Below are 17,403 nucleotides of genomic sequence, written 5' to 3'. Positions count from 1 at the left end.
CCCCTTAACAAGTAATCGTACGCACTGACTAGGGTACCGGGTACATCACGTTGGGGAAACGCCAAGTTGTGGTCATTGTCAAATTTGCACCAAGGGAATTGATAATGATTATGTGTTCGATGTACGACTACTGTACCTAGATTGTCTAGATCTAGTTTTTTTTCATAGGACTAATATTGGGCCTATGATCTCTTCCATTTCTTTTTCAAAGCCTCTAAAATAAACCGAGTCCTAATCTAAATCACGAAAGTGCGTTGTTCGTGGAACAAAAAAAAATGCAAAATGATAAATCGCATTGTCCTGGCAGGCAATAAAAGACGGACGCGTTCCGCTTCAACTTGATCTAGATCTACGTTCTTTTTCATTTCAGGAAAGTATTAAAGGCTAACAAATTGATGTTTTTAGAAAAAGATGTATAAAGTTTTCTTTTTACTGGATCTATTTTTTAAGTTTTATTTTAAGCAGAAGTACCGTTACAAAATACATCGTTCATACAATCGCAACGCGACTTTTTGCAACGCAAGATCTAGGCTATTCAGGCTACAAGAAATGGAGGATTCTATTTTCTAGGCGTTTAGTGATTGGTCTGGAATATATCGAAGGTTTTGGAACGGAAGTCGGAAGTCGGATGGTTGAACGTTCATTCAATGATTCAACATGGCTGAATATCTCGCGTCAATTTTTGGCACCGAGAAGGATAAGTATGTTTACTACTGTGAAGACTGGCTTTTTGGACTCTATAAACGATTATTTCAAAGGCTATTGTTTCTGTTAGACTCTACTTTGGTTCTCGATTTCATTAGATCCATTTCTTCACTGAAACATGACCCCCTTTTCTTGAATTTGGATCACAGTGGTGAGAAAAGTGGCCCCTTGGCCTTGCGGTCTTTGCCTTTACTTTGCTCTTTGCTTTACTGTTACTGTTGTCTCCTGGCCCAGGCCAACCCATTTGATTCCTTTAACATCACATCTTATATAGATCTAGATTTAGATCTAGAATATAGGGTGCTTTGTCGGTAGTCCCCCCCCCCAGACCTAGAATCTAGATTTTTGATTATCTAATTTACAGGCCTTCGTAATTTACATTTGGTCATTTGGAAGTGCCAGTGGCGATCGACCTCTCACCACGGGTGAGACTTTCTAGCGTTTGCTATTTTCACCCGCTGTGAAACAAGACCTGTTTTTCCTAATTTCGGAATACTGTCTATCGGTGTGGATGATCAAATTGACAAAAGCTAAGAAAAAATGACGACAAAAGTTTAGTACACCTAGATCTAGATCTAGATCTAGATCTAGATCTAATTTGATTGTTGGCGATTTCGTAGTTTCGTTCGTTAAAGTCAAGAGTAGGGGGTTTTCAGGGGGGCTTTATCTGACCTAGTAAAAATAGGGAGGACTTCAGTAACGAGCGACCACTCTATGAGACAGAGCAGAATTTAGGGGTAGGACTGAGGTTAGGGTTAGGGTTAGGCCTCTTTTTAGATGTTTGAGTTTGGTGGGGTGGTCACTCGTTACAGAAGTCCTTCCTAAAAATATGTAGATCTAGGTGGGGGGGTTTCAGGGGGGAATTTTATCCTAATTTGTTGATGTTTTGCAGTTAGGTTGCATCCCTACTCTTTGTGCAGCCTATTTGAAGTATTTCAAATAGTATTTGGTCATCAAGATTTCTTCTCTGGATGACTAGATGTAAACAAATGGATCCTGGACTTTAATAACCGGAACTACAAGATCACCTGATCGTCTACAAAGTAGGGATGGGCAGGTACCGGTACCCAGTACCGGAACTCCCGGCTCTACCGTAGGAGATGTCAGTACCGACACCTGGCCTCCAGTACCGGCTCTCGGAAGGAGCCAACACCAACGGTTAATACTTGCTCTGAAAAGGAGCCGACGCGACGGGGTTTTTTTTCTTACCGGGCCACAGGAAGTGTGCAGTGTATAGGCCTTGGTCTAGCAGCTGGGGCGGACGTCAGATGCACAACGCAGCGGGTGACCTTGATATAGGACTTCAGATTCAAAAATGACAATCAAAAACGAAGTTTGCTTAAATTTAAAATATAATATATATGGCTTCAAATCAGGTTCCACGTGAGCCACTTTGCTTATTTTAATACACTGATTCCGAAAATGAAATCAATTTTTAGTGGCGGTAACTATTAAAAAAATTCTGCTTGCAAAGTTAAATCCCATGCGGCGGCAAACTTCAAAGGTATTTTGCGTCACAGTTCGCCTCTCCAATTCTGACTGGTGTGTGTGTGGGGGGGCGGGGCGGCGCTGATCGTGGCAATAGACCTAGGTGCAAAGTCTGACGTCACCTACTGGTGTCACTCTCAGTACCGGTACCGGAGCCGATACTGGCAGTTCTCGGCACCTGGTGCTGAGAAAGTACCGACACTGGATTTCGCCGGTACCGTATGGCTATGGCTATTTCACTTTTCGAATCGAGCTTAACTATGCTGGTCGCCATTATGTTTTGCCCGGAAGTTTTTCCAAGATCTACTCCTCCCCTCTCTCTCTGTGTCTCTATCTCTTTCTGAATACTGTCTTATCGGTGTAGACGATTAAATTGACCAGCTGACAAAGTTTTAAAATGATGTTAAAACACAAAAGTAAATTTAGCCTGATTTGGTCATCTACAAAGATGCTATGGCTATATTTAACTTTTCGAATCAAGCCGAACTCCGCAGGTCGCCCTTTTGTTTTGCCCGGAAGTTCTTGCGCTACTCCTGTCTCTCTCTCTTTCTCTCTCTCATTCTCTCTCTCTCTCTCTCTCTCTCTGTCTCTCTCTCTCGCTCGCTCTCTCTCTCCACTGCCCACAGACAAAATTGCAGGCTTTTAGGCTAACAGTAGTTTAACACAAGAGCGCTGGAACGTTTGTTCACGGCACACAATTCTACAATTCTGTTATATTATCACAGTGTAGAATTCTGTGGTTCAGGGTGAATGCTACACCGGTTGGCCTAGGCTATAACAGTGAGCGCACACACCGGGTAAGAATAGCCATAAAAAAGATGGCCTTTACATTTAGATATCTTGATTTCTAGATCTACCTTGACGTTTGATGCGTGGCGAGCTAAGTCAAACCTAACAACTGCAAAACATCAAATTATGGTAAAATTCAGGGGGCATGCCCCCCCTGAAACCCCCCACCATATTTTTATTAGGTCAGAGGCTTCCCCCCCTGAAACCCCCCTACTCTTGGGGTCAAAACGGGTGAATAAGAATTTCGGGGTGGGAATTACCGAAAAAGCGCTAAATCTATCTAGATCTAGAGATCTCTACTGTCCATTTGCTTACAACTTACATCGGCGCCCCTGTACAATTGTGGCGGTCCCTTTTGGGGATACTCGTTTTGACCCACCAACGATTACTTCTGGTTCTAAACAAATACTTTTTGTAGCAATGCCAATGGAAATTTAAATTTTCGCTTTAGCACTTTTTTATTTGGTACCTACGAAAGAATTTTCAATTCTAAGAATTATGCTTCTTGAATTTTAAAAATTGGTCCATAAATAGAAAAAGTTATTAGGTTATAAAGGTTGGCAAAATGTGGATGACCCACATATATCTAAGGAAAATACTCCTAACAGTGGACCACGCAGTAGCAGATTCTGTAAGGTAATCGACGATATCTCAGTAATTAATCGGAGTGTTAGAAAGAAACTTGGCTACCTGATGTGTTTTTGGGTGGAGAAATCATTTCTGCCGTCAGATTTACAAACCATGTCCTAGTTATTTTGTAGTGTGCGTTTTGTTGTCTTTGCCATCAAATCTCTCTGTACGATGACTTTCAGGTTTGAACTTTCACCCATGGTTTGCATTGTTTAGGTTAAAAAGAAGCAAAGTTAGTAGACATGAATGGTAGTTTTTCCTTACACTGCGCAGCTGCAGGTGAGTCTTACTAAGTACGCAAAAACGAGAAATGATGCCTACCGTTCGACATTCTCATGGTTTGCTTGCGCTTCTTCCTTGCCCCCTTGATAGAAGAACGCTTGTTATCTTTTTTATCAATGTTTTGTAGTAAAAATGAATTGAGTATTTGTAAGTAATCTCATTTCTCTAACGTCTTTTTTGTACTGTTTCAGTACTTGTTTTAATTACCTCCAGGATAATTTACTTAGTGTGAAATTTCATCCGTAAAATGGTTTTCCATGTTGTTAACACTCAGCCTTTAGAAGTCATTTTCATTCCCTAGCTCACTCCCCGTTTGTTTTCTTACCATTTCATATACATATATATTCCATTTGGTATTTTTTTAAAGTTCGCCCAACATCACCCTTTAATAAAGTACTATCTTATATCTTATCTTTACTTCATTTTACATAAATTTACAAGTATTAATAGTAACCTGTGAAAAGTTGAAAGATCGTTGAAGTTCAGTAGCTCAACAGATGCGGTGTTCCCGGTCACATCCCGTGATCCTAGGGCACGATATACCATGTAAGATCAAGCTGCTAGTCTTTCCAGGGTAAAACAAGACTTTTGGAAGGTCATATCATGTGTATATGTTTTGCGTGCTCAAGATCTCCAAACAATTCCTTTATTTGAAAAGCCTTTCAGGCTGCTGTCCACACAAAATTTTATAATCAACTCCTGCTAAAAGAACTGAAGCTTCTTTAGTCAGTTATGATATAATGAGTGCCTTTGGTCACTTTGGAAATAACAAGTGGCTGCCTGTCAAGCAAGGGATGATTCTACAATCTATGTGTATGAAACAGCCCTGTACAAAAAAATCAACTGAATTGACTGAGTTGACGGCCTCGCAGTCATTTACCCCCCTGAGCTCTTGAAGGGGTATGGAGAAAAAGAAAAAAAGTAGATGGTGATCATATGAGCTTACGTTGAACGAGTTGTCCGTCAATCATTTCAGGGTTAATTGTTCCTTCTACTTCAAGATTGGTGCTTGCCGTCATGGGGACCGCTGTTCCAGACTCCACAACAGACCCACGTTCAGTCAGGTAAATGCTCATAGAACTGCTTTATATTTTACCTCATAACAGACACATTTTTGAAAAGGGTAAAGGGAGGGGGGGGGGTAACTATGATCTTTGGTAACATCATTTTTTTAAGCATTTCACCTAGCGATGTATTTTTCTCTGAGTCGGTAAGACTGAACAGGAACTGCTTATGACTGTATCATGCCCTTGGAGCAAGGAGCACTGCTGGTATCTGAAAAGCCAAAGAGCGTCGACCAGCAGTGGTATCTAGGTTTCTACAGTCTAGCACACACATAGCGAATATGTGTGTGTTTGTGGAAGAAAATGCAGGACCTGGAAATCTGTTTGCTATGTTCGTGCTATGACGTGTCTTATATACTACTATATACCGTACATGATTTAACATTACCTGTTGTGTGTGAAAGACTAGTGGGAAATGTCTTCTGTCTCCACCGCTCAATATCAGTCGTTAGACACAGTGCTATTATCAGCTACGGGGTTCGAAAGGCACAAAAGTGACTTTCAATTTTTGAAAATGTTTTGGATCTATTGAAAGTTTGATGTCTTCTGCTTCATTTAAGATAAAGATAAACAACTATAATCGACTATAAAAATTTTATTTTGATTTATTTTGGAGGTGTGTGTGGTTTGTTGTGAGCTTGGGTGACGAGATAAAGGAATTTGGACCTTGCTTGTGTGTAGCTGTGAGATTATTTTTTAGAACCATTACCTCATGGCCACCTTTGCTTCAACGTTTGTCATTCGCAACTATTTAAATTTTAGATTTTGACCCCTTTTTGAGCATGAATGGTCTGAAATGTAAACGGCTCTGATTGGTCAAATGGAGTAAAAACGGTAACTTCTAGCTCACTTCAAGCTTATTTACGTAAACAGCTTACTGTGTGGGTGTGCCCTTCTAGCTGTTATCGTCAGTTGATCTTTCAATTTTACACTTTGGTTGACTTTTAAAATATTGTTTTAATTGTGTTTTACTGCTTTTTAAAAATTAATTAACCTTCCTCTAGATCCCTCAAAGCGGACTTCTTACCAAGAGGCCACTGAAGCAGTCTATGTGTGTGTGTGTTGGTGTGTTTGTATGTATGTGTGTGTGTGTTTGTTTGTTTGTTTGTGTGCGTATGTGTATTAGGTAGCGTAAACACATCACGAAAGCAGACTCGCGGCCTTCTGAGCACGTTGTTTCGGTGAAATGGGTGTAATTCAGATCTCTGTTTCTTTGCTCTTTTGCTATAAAACACCAAATGCTGAACACTTTGAAAAAGTTCAGATTTTCTTTGTTACAATAGTATTCGTTGGTTGTTTATCCAGGTTCTTTTTCTATTAGAAAAAAGTCATCGGCTTGGAATTATTTTGCATGAATCCTTCTGCGAAACTACCGGGAGCACTCAGTGTACTGCAGTATTGAGCTGACTCGCTCACCGCAGGGACCGGTGCGGCGCTGGCCGGGACAACGCTCGTTGTTTTTATGGAAATAACGACAGATCATCTGTGTTTGAGGCTATAAAATACTGATTTGTAATGATCTCACAGTCTTGAAAAAAATTGGGCTTCATTTCTTTGTTATAATGTTGTTCTACTCTGTTGATGTAGAGATGTTTGGTGCACTTGATACTCTTTTATTATCTGTCTAACATGGGGTTGCAGCCAGTTAGCGACTTTAGCAATATTTATATTTTGATTATTATGTTAAATTGAAACAACTGCCATTCCGTTACACATTGACTGAGAGGTAAAAGTATGGTACCAAAATTCCCAGGAGACATAGGCCTTTCATATTAAACAGATGAATTTGACATACGGTACAGCTACTTTGAAAATTTAGGATCTGGTACCTAGTATAATGCTTAATATCTTGTTGGATTTGATGTGAAGTCCATTCTCGTTCAAATTTTATTTGGTCCATACATTTTTTTTTTTCTGTGAATGAATAGTTTTTTGCTTTTGTATGTAACCTTGTAGCGGCATAGCCAAGATAACTGCTAAATTTCAAGTCTCTATCTCAATTCTAAGACTCCCATTGCTATGGAAACATGTTGCTCAACATCGGAGGCCATTTTCTCCTTTTCGTGTTTCCTCACCTCGCACAATTGAAATTTCTGTATTTTCGTCAAATATGGTCATATTTACTTGATTCTTGTTTTAAATTGTAGGGAAAAGGTGATAGTTTTTTAAAATAATGTAAACTCAGTTTTGAAATTTCTTTCATATGACTGATATTGACCTGCAGGAACACATATACCATACATGATGTTTTATCGCTACGTGTCGCAGCATGGCAGCTGCTGTGGTTCTGTAGTTTGCGGGCATGATGCGCCAAACAAGTTCAGGGTTTGAGATCAAGCGAAGTTCAAGTTCTTTTTCTCATAATTTTTCAAGTTTTTGAACCTATATGTTCTCATGGGTGATCATGTGCTACCCCTTTGAAGAGTCTTTAAGTTGTATTTTGTGGAAGTGTATGGTTCAGACCTCAGGAGTTAACCCACACACAATTTTCCTCGTTGGGACTAACATTAGGACTCCTTTTTTTTTTTTTAAGGATTTTTACAATGTTGTTTTTCTTTTCTGCATTTTTTTTTTTCTTAATCTTTTCTTTGCTTAATACTTTCATAACAGTAATTCTCTCTCCACAGACAATTTTACTTCAAAACCTGTACCTGAACCCTCAGAACGCAGCTCTCACCGCTGATGGCTCACACAGTAAGTGCGTGGATGGCTCAAGTTGCTCTTTTATTTTAGGAGAAAATCTGTCATTTTCATTTTTAACTTCTCAAGCATTCTTGATATGAGCGGATTATTTTATCAAATTCTTTTAGAAAACTGAAAAATTATCATTGTTAATATTTAATATGATACATTCATCTTTTTTATTTTTTGCCATATCAGAAATAGCTCTGGAATTCCTTTAGACCGTTGAGGATAGGAAAGAAAAGCTGACATTTTTTTTTTTCTTATTTCTGTCTCCCGTAAGATAACTTCGTGGAGGCCGCCACTTTAGGATGGACACCGTAGACTTTTGAAGCCAGTGGGTACCACTTTACAGGTTTGATACAAAGCTCCACTCTAAGAACTGCGAGCTTTCCTGATAGCTCCGTTTGGCTGGTTTTCATGGGGTGTAGTCCTTTCTGTCTTCTATGGAGCAGTCTCTTTGTGTTTTGGGGACCAATAAGTGCTAAAGATTGGTATGCTTTATGGTGTGGTTTGTTCTTTCTACTTTTTATTTTTATTTTGTGAGTTGTTACGGCACTTGCAACACAAATAGTAGTTTTGTAATATGTATGTGTAGAAGATTTGAGGTGCTGCTAGAGCATAACAGAACAAATAAAAGAAGCAGAAGAGATAAGAATGACAGATGTTGGAAAGGAAAGAAGCAAACCACACCAGAACACCTGCCGACGACACATGTTCTTTCTATAAATTTTTTTTTTTTTTTTGCTACTGTAGTCTGTTCCTGGTGAAACATGTCTGTTGTGGTGTCTACTCACAGCCAACCCCATCGCACCATCGTGATCATCATTTAGTTTCTTTTTTCTCTGAAAAGTTTGAAACAACTGAACGAAACAATCTTTGTTGGGTTTTTTTATGTTCTTTTTTCCCCGTCTATTATTCTATTGATATATATCTATATATTTATTTTTTGTTTGTTTGTTTCAGTTGTGCTGGATGATGTACAAGCTCAACAAGAGTATGATGAATTCTTCGAAGAGATTTTTGTGGAACTGGAAGACAAGGTGAGGCAATATTGTCCGTGTCCTGGGCTGGCATTTGCATTGATGTATTGGTGGGTGTTGTTCTGAATAATGTTTCTTTTACACTGGTGGATATGTTGATATTAATGAAAATTTTTGTTCGGTTGTTTGATATGGTAATACTTTAGTGAAGGAAATATCCATTCATTTACCATGAATCAAATAAAAGTGCCTTTGTTTTTATCATTTTTGCCATGTTTGACAGTCTTATTTTAAAGTCTGAAGTTAACTCACAGAAGACGTTTCCCATTGAAAACACGAGATGGCCAATCGGCAAACGCGGGATCGTCATTATCGCCGATAGCAGCTATATAAATGCCGCTGAAAGCATGGGGTGCATAGCCATTTGTTTCAGTCCACACAAAAAATCACAGGAATCTGTCAGTCTTTTTGATCCAGAGTATTTTTAGTAAGGTGTCTGCTAAGACTGCCTGTGTTGTAAATTGCAGATTGTCTATATGGCGTCTGTTATTTTCTTATTCGTAAATTTGTTGAACATAGAATTTTAGACCTCTTTTGAAAAAATCATGACAAATAATCTAGCAGAGATAGAAGCGTTTACCTCGGCATGTTTATTGTTCTTGTGTTGTTCTTGATTGTGTCCAAAGGGCATTGCAGTTTGTTAAGTGGCTCAGGTTTTATATAATTTTGAATGAAAACCTAAAAACCTTCAGTCTTTCGTGCTTGTACATCGTAAAATCCTTCCGTCTTCAGTGAGTTAACGAATTCTGCGGGTCTTCACATGATGTACCTAAATGACTGCTGTGAAAGTTAGTTTCTACTTTTAATACCAAGCACAACCAACTAATTTTTAGTTTTTGTTTGGTATGGGGTTTTACGGCGCTCGCAACTGCATAAGGTCATATGAACGCGCTCGACTAATTTTGATCATTTGTTTGTGTTTTGCCTTGCGCAGTATGGAGAAATTGAAGAGATGAACGTTTGTGACAATCTTGGAGACCACTTGGTGGGGAATGTCTACGTCAGGGTAAGTGTTGGAACATGTTGTATGTTAGGGTAAGTGTTGGAACATGTTGTATGTTAGGGTAAGTGTTGGAACATGTTGTACATGTTAGGGTAAGTGTTGGAACGTGTTGTATGTTAGGGTAAGTGTTGGAACGTGTTGTATGTTAGGGTAAGTGTTGGAACGTGTTGTATGTTAGGGTAAGTGTTGGAATGTGTTGTATGTTAGGGTAAGTGTTGGAATGTGTTGTATGTTAGGGTAAGTGTTGGAACGTGTATGTTAGGCTAAGTGTTAGAACATGTTGTATGTTAGGGTAAGTGTTGGAACATGTTGTATGTTAGGGTAAGTGTTGGAACGTGTACATCAGGGTTAGTGTTGGAATGTACGTCTGGGGTAAGTGTTGGAACATATTGTATGTTAGGGTTACTGTTGGAACGTGTTGTATGTTAGGGTAAGTGTTGGAACGTGTATGTTAGGGTAAGTGTTGGAACATGTTGTATGTTAGCGTAAGTGTTGGAACATGTTGTATGTTAGGGTAAGTGTTGGAACGTGTACGTAAGGGTAAGTGTTGGAACATGTACATATGGGGTAAGTGTCGGAATGTACGTCAGGGTAAGTGTTGGAACGTGTTGTATGCTAGGGTAAGTGTTGAACGTGTACATCAGGGTTAGTGCTGGAGCATGTACAAGAAGGTAAGTGTTGGAACTTGTTGTATGTTAGGGTTACTGTTGGAACGTGTACATCAGGGTTAGTGTTGGAATGTACGTCTGGGGTAAGTGTTGGAACATATTGTATGTTAGGGTTACTGTTGGAACGTGTACATCAGGGTAAGTGTTGGAATGTGTACATCAGGGTTAGTGTTGGAACATGTACAAGAAGGTAAGTGTTGGAACTTGTTCTGTACACCTGCACCGCTTCGCTACTACAGAAGGACCCAACACCATTAAGTTCTCGTGGATACTTTGCGCAGGTTTTCTCCAAAATCTGTTTAGCTCCATGTTCATAATGAAATTGTTGAGGAAAATTCTTTGTACATCATTAATAAATTAACAAATTTTCATCTCATGGTCAACATTCAAACGAATACCACTCACCACGCTTTTTAAAGATTTTGTTTTTACTGGAAGCAATGCCTACAGTTATCGTTGTATTGATGTAAATTGGTGAATAATTTACTGAAGTTGATTAGTATGTCGGTAATGGTTGTGGGGGGGGATTCTAGTGGATGAATGGCGTGTGTCTGCCATTGTAAGCAGGAGAGGGTGAACTTTTGCCTCAAGCATAACATCGTCTCCTTTTGGTTTTAAGATTTTTTTTAGCTATTGGGTGCCGCACAGAAAACTACTGGGGGTTTTTTCCCCTAATTCTGGGGGGGTTAGCACAGTTTCACAAATTACTACAAGCAATGATTGAAGAATAGGGAGGTGGGTCTAGTGAACACTTAGTTCAGGAGTAGTATAACAAGCCAACATTTTTCAAGCTGAGAGTTTCTGGTATTATTTTCGAGCTGAAAGTATCTGTCACTATTTTCAAGCTGAGAGTTTCTGTTACTATGTTCAAGCTAAACTGGATTTTTTATGAGGTTCTGTACTTTTTACGACTAGAGTTCCTGTTAACTGTGTTTCCTCTTGTTTGTCTTGTCAGTTCCACAAGGAGGAGGATGCAGAGAAAGCTGTGTCGGAGCTGAACAACCGCTGGTTCAACCAGAGACCCATCCACTGTGAGCTATCTCCCGTGACAGACTTCAGGGAAGCCTGCTGTCGACAGTACGAGATGGGGTGAGTCCTACACTTACTCTGTCAGCTCTTGATCAACAGAGGACTCCTCAGCCTTCTGTATGATATAGTAGACTTTGTTTGACACTAAATATTCCTGTTGCCTCAAAATTGTTTGGAATTCCGGGGGTTTTTGTTTTTGTTTGTTTGGGATTTTTTTTCTCCTCTTTGTAAGTGACGTAAATACGGCCTCCCGGTCTTTCACCCATAAGTGCGTCAGTGTTGTTGCTGTTTGGTATTCTTCTGTGTGGAACTTTTTCTTCGTGTAATGTAAGACAAAGGTCAGTTTAAGTTCTCTTTTGTGGGTGTTTGGCGGGTGCTCTGGTGTGGTTTGCTTTTTCTTTCCTATCAAACATCTTTCGTCCTTATCTCGCCTCCTCCTTTTTTATGTTTGTTACTCTCTTGTAACACCTCTAATCTTCTGGCGCTCATATGACCTCATGCAGTTGCGAGCGCCGTAAAACCTCTACTAAAACAAATAAGTTCTCTTTTAGAACTTTGGTTTTTGACTGTTCATCCTGTGAATAAAAAAATGATTAATACTAACTTTTGCCTCAACAGAGAATGCACCCGTGGCGGATTCTGTAACTTCATGCACCTGAAACCCATCTCCCGTGAACTGAGGAGAGAGCTGTATGGGCGCAGTGGTCATCGCAAGGGCAAAAAGTGAGTGTGGGTCGTTTTATTAGAATGTATATGGCCTGGTTAGGACGTGCTACGGTGCGGAAGACATTTTTTTATCTAATTTGACGTTGTTTCTTTGTCCACCAAACTTCAGGTTGGTGTGAGTGGGCTACGGTCTTTTCTTTGTACTTATTAGGTTTTCCTGTTATCGTTGTATGTCCTGGAGGAATAGGGCCCTTTTCATGTTTTCTGGTGCTCTGGTGTGGTTTGCTTCTTCTTTCCTATGAAACATCTATCGTCCTTATCTCCCCTTTTTCTTTTTTATGTTTGTTACTCTCTTTTCTTCGTGTAATATAAGACAAAGGTCAGTTGAAGTTCTCTTTTGTGGGTGGTTGGCGGGTGCTCTGGTGTGGTTGGGCGCAGTGGTCATCGCAAGGGCAAAAGTGAGTGTGGGTCGTTTTGTAAGAATGTATATTATGGCTTGATTAGGACGTGCTACGGTGCGGAAGACATTTTAAAAATCTAACTTGACGCTGTTTCTTTGTCCGCCAAACTTCAGGTTGGTGTGAGTGGGCTATGGTCTTTTCTTTTTACTTTATAGGTTTTCCTGTTATCGTTGTATGTCCTGGAGGAATAGGGCCATTTTCATGTTTTCTGATCAAGGCTGTGGAATGTGGGTGGTTGGCGGGTGCTCTGGTGTGGTTTGCTTCTTCTTTCCTATGAAACATCTATCGTCCTTATCTCCCCCATTTTCTTTTTTATGTTTGTTACTCTCTTGTAACACCTCTAATCTTCTGGCGCTCATATGACCTTGTGCAGTTGCGAGCGCCGTAAAACCTCTACTAAACTAAACCTCGTTGAATTCGAGCTCGCTGATTTAACTTTAAGTGCTCGTTGAATCCGGGTTATTTTTATTGATTTTAAAGAAGGAAAAAAAACGGGGAATCCATCTCCTCTCGTTGAATCCAAGTTCCAATGTAGCTCTTTTAAATATGATCAAATTTGCGTCAGTCACTAACTGGCTGCAACCCCATGTTCGACAGATAATAAAAGAGTACCAAGTGCACCAAACATCTCCACATTGACAGAGTACAATCATTATAACATTGATATTTTATGGAGATTAATTTTTTTCAAGACTGTGAGATCATTGTAAATCAGTGTTTTATCGGCAAAAACACCAAGCGCTGACCCGGCCGGCGTCACACCAGTCCCCGCGGTGAGCGAGTCGACTCTATGCTCCAGTGTACTGAATTATCCCTGCGTGGGGGGGAGGGGTCATATGCTTTCCAAGTTTGGGGGAAGGATTGATGCAAAATGATTCCTAGCTGATAACTTTTTTCAGATAGAAAATGAAGTGATCTTCCTATTGGAACCTTTTTTGAGCCAGTATTTTACATATTTGTGTTAAAAATTATCTTTGAAGACTGACGTTTTTTTTTAAACACTTTCTATTTACACGCCAAAGGCCAAAAATATTTTATGGGAAAGCCCTTTCAAAGCTCTACAGTTCTCCGCCAATGGAAAGACAGTATTTAATCATCAATCTTTCTGCTAAGCGTTTGAAATCAGGCGTGTCAATTTTTTAACCGGCCAGCCACACATTCCGACCGTGAGGGGGTTTCGCTTTCCACAGCGATTCTCCAGCTCGTAATAATCATACATATAAACAACTTACAGTGCACCATTGTAATGAAGAAAAGCTGAACTTTTACTAGGTGTACAGCATTTGGTATTTAATAGCGAAATAGAAAAGAAACAGCGATCTGAATGAGCCCGATGTCACTGAGACCATGCGCTCGGAAGGCCGCGGGTGCCTTCGAGGCCAAGTTTATTCTTCCTACTTTCTATGTATGTCATGTATTAATATTAATTTATATATTTTTATACTTCTTATTGCATTGGAAGTCGTATGTGCCACTGGTAGGTTTTATTTCTGTCCTGTCCCTTTATTGTTACAGTCTGTTTAGCGCTGCATGAAGACAACCTTGAGACCATCTTAAGCTAAATCGACCGTCTGCATAGACGAAAAGAGCCATACTTAGCGCTGACCAAGTTTGGTTTTTTTGGTTTTTTTCTAAGGAACTTAAAATAAACGTTATTTTTTTCCAGGTCCAGATCTCGTTCTCCACCAACTAGTAACAACCGTAGAAAGTCCAGTCGTGACCAAGACGACAGAGGCGATCGTGAGAATGGCCGCGACAGATCGGGCAGAGATCGTGAACGGCGAGACCGACGGGAGCGACGAAGGTCGAGGTCACACGATCGTCATGGGAGATACTAAACACAATTTGCGGCCAGATTTAACTACTGTTGTTCTTGGGGGGGGCAAGAGCAGAATTCGGGGAGGGGGAGGGGGAGGGGGGGGTTTCAGTTCATGGGTCAAATGTTCAATTTCATTTCCATGGCGCAAGAACACTGTACCTTTCTTGTTATTGTGCTTACATATATTTTTTTGGTTTATTTGTTGTTGTTTTGTTGTTGTTTTTTATCATAGTAGACTGGCGTTACCTTTGGGTCTGTTTAGTGACATTTTGATAGCGCATACATCTGTAGGGATTGTGTCATACAAAGATTCTGTCCACGGAGGGTCCATTTATGCAAATGATAGACTTTTAGCGTGAGAAACACAGGCATTGATCAATTTTAAGTTCTGTCGTGTATATTTATGTATGTGTTTCAGAAAAAGTCTCTCCCGGCATGTTTGTCTACACTGATATGTCTTTTTCAATGTAATGTTATGCTCCAACAAAAACAATAAAAGTTGTTGTCATTTTTGTATAGCTCTTCATTTAGTTATTTATTTCTTAAACTTAAACTCATGTGTGTGGTTGGCGGGTGCTCTGGTGTTGTTTAGTCCTTTTTTCCTATCAAATCTATTATCCTAATCTCTCCTCTTTTTTTTAAATTTGTTTGTTACTCTCTAGTAAAGACACCTCTATCTTCGACACTTATATAAATGGCCTTATTGTGTTGCAACTGCTTTAAAACTCTTACTGAAACAAACTCCTACTTGAAACACCATGAGACTCGTTTTCATCATCATCATTGCCTTTCTCACCCTGGGTCAGGATATAGGCCACGAACAAACACTCTCCACCTTTCCCTATCCTGGGCTAGTCGCTTAATGTCACTCCACGTCTTCCCACTTTTCTGTACATCCATTTCCGTGACTCTTCTCCAGGTTCCACGAGGTCTTCCCCTTGATCCCCTGTGGGTTCCAATCTAACACTTTTCTTGTTATGCAGCTGCTTGACTTCCTGAGAGTGTGTCCAATCCATCGCCAACTGTTGTTTTGCTTGAAGAAGATGTACAGTGGAAACCATATAGCCTATAACAGGCCCGGTAATAACAGGGATCCGGTAATAACAGGGATTTTTAAAATCCCCGTTTTTTCCTACTCTTTGTCTCTATTAAAAGTTATCGGCAATAACAGGGCCTCATCGGAGCCCAACCGGTTATAACAGGGACAAAGGCTCGTTAACAATGTGTAAAAAGTATGAGAGAGAGGGAGAGAGAGAGAGTAACGCAGTGATGGAGCAAGCCCACGCAAGCCATGCCACTGCAAGCACATGCAGCGTGTGAAGCGAGAGAGGGCTGCAGTGTGCAACACGCACTCATAATGCGTCACCAACGATGTCAAGCGCTAGAGAAAATGCCTTTCAATTGACAAAAATACGAAATAATCCAGACTGTTGACAAAAAGCAAGCTCCACTGGCAGAGATTTGTCGTCAGTTCGACATTCCATAGGGGTTGATTCACACCATTATCAAGGACAGAGAGAAGATAGTGGCAGCATACTCCAATGAAAAGTTTGCTCTGGATCAAAAGAAGATGAGACTACCCGATGCAGATGCCGTGGACCAAGCTCTTCCGATGTGGTTTAAGGAGGCAAGGAGAAAAATGGTGCCAAAACCCCTGTTCGTGGGTACTTGTGGCAAGGGAAACTACCCATGAATAAGTACAGCTGGATTAGTCCACAAATGCTTACTTTCCTTGCATTTCTGATTTAACAGGGATCGGATATAACAGGACATTTTCTCTACTCCCATCATCCCTCTTATATCAGGTTTCCACTGTACAAGTATTAATGATAACTAGTACAATCACCAAATTGTCAGTGTGAAGAGGCGGGTCACAAATAGTGGAACACATCCTTCAGCACTGCTGTCTGTAGCCAGGTTCCCATTTCCTACTGGGTGAAGTGATGAAAACTCATGTAAATTGCCTCAAAGACACAACGTCGGGCCCCACATGGGATTCCAGCCCACGACCTTACGATTGCGAGTCCATACATTCCCTCCTTGTTTCACTATAGTATAGTTTATTAGTAGACTTCTACACCATGTGTTGGTCTATTGAGGGAGTACATATATATAATATATATTATATATTTTTATATATTATGTAGGTAAACAGTGCACTGGAGATAGCCCTCTAGATCTCTATTCATACTGTAGAATCCATATTCAACCAAGTTGATTCTCACAAACAACAAAGTTGCCGAAAAAGCCCACCCCTTTTTAAAAAATAAATATAAATTTTTTTTTACTAAACTGCCTCATTCAAAAAACGCTGCCTATACTATAAAGTACATGAAGATCTATGTTCGCTTTTAAGGCTAACCCAGATTTCGGTGGTTTCCAGAAATCTTGACCAGTACCAAAAGAGGATATTGCCCTACCAATAGGAAAAGTTTGGTTTCATCGGTGGGTGTATTTGTTTGGTCATAGAGAAAACTCTCCTTGTCTTTTAAAGAAACTGAACAAGGGACAAAAACTTTACCTTCGATTTCTCGAAACAGCATTTTTCGGGATAGCCCCCTTGTGCTCAAAAAACGACCGAATAATAAAATTGATACCTCAGTCCCCAGACTTCATTGATTGAATGAAGACTTTATCCCAAACTTTTTGGTAGCCATTCCTCGGGCAAAGTTGACCATGCCGTAAGTTAGAGTACATAATATATATTCTGTCTACATAAATTGAATTTGGAGAGACAAGCTCATGGTTATTCAAAATTGTTGGGCCACCTTCTCTGACCGTTAGACACACCAGTTGATGAAAGAAGATGGAGATGGAACTCTGAGGTTGTTATCGTCAGAATACTTGGATTTACTTGGATCCAGAGCTAGAATCATAGCAGGCGGCGCATGTCCATAGCTGCTCATCTCTCCTTTCCAGCGTCCACCTCAGGGTCATCCTGCTAATTGTTTCCATGAGGAGCTGGTTTGAGACACCCCTGACCACTCCTCGGAGCAAACTTTTTTTCGCTGTGCCCCGCACACACTTTACTTTTATTGTGCTGAGTGTGTGGGAGTCTGTCTCCTCTTGGTTGT

At 40.2% G+C, this 17,403-nt stretch overlaps 1 protein-coding gene across 1 annotated transcript; it reads left to right on the top strand.

Annotated features, from left to right (window-relative positions):
- Positions 1-612: 612 nt before the first annotated feature.
- On the top strand, positions 613-14,844 carry LOC101846047 (splicing factor U2AF 26 kDa subunit). The gene is made up of 8 exons (XM_005111973.3): positions 613-701; positions 4,871-4,958; positions 7,586-7,652; positions 8,607-8,683; positions 9,618-9,689; positions 11,310-11,443; positions 12,002-12,106; positions 14,177-14,844. The coding sequence occupies exons 1-8, from the start codon at positions 658-660 to the stop codon at positions 14,346-14,348; spliced, it is 759 nt and encodes a 252-aa protein (XP_005112030.1). The 5' UTR covers positions 613-657; the 3' UTR covers positions 14,349-14,844.
- The last annotated feature ends 2,559 nt before the right edge of the window (positions 14,845-17,403 follow it).

The sequence above is a fragment of the Aplysia californica genome, unplaced genomic scaffold (assembly GCF_000002075.1).
Source record: "Aplysia californica isolate F4 #8 unplaced genomic scaffold, AplCal3.0 scaffold01158, whole genome shotgun sequence".
Lineage (NCBI taxonomy): Eukaryota > Metazoa > Mollusca > Gastropoda > Aplysiida > Aplysiidae > Aplysia > Aplysia californica.
The sequence above is the reverse complement of the archived record's forward strand: the minus strand, read 5'-3'. Positions and strand labels throughout refer to the sequence as shown.

Excerpts from the sequence above, each read along its gene's own strand:
- LOC101846047 (XM_005111973.3), top strand. The coding sequence starts at position 658 with ATGGCTGAATATCTCGCGTCAATTTTTGGCACCGAGAAGGATAA. Across the intron at positions 4,959-7,585 it reads ACAGACCCACGTTCAGTCAG|ACAATTTTACTTCAAAACCT; the intron begins GTAAATGCTCAT and ends CTCTCTCCACAG. Across the intron at positions 12,107-14,176 it reads GGTCATCGCAAGGGCAAAAA|GTCCAGATCTCGTTCTCCAC; the intron begins GTGAGTGTGGGT and ends ATTTTTTTCCAG.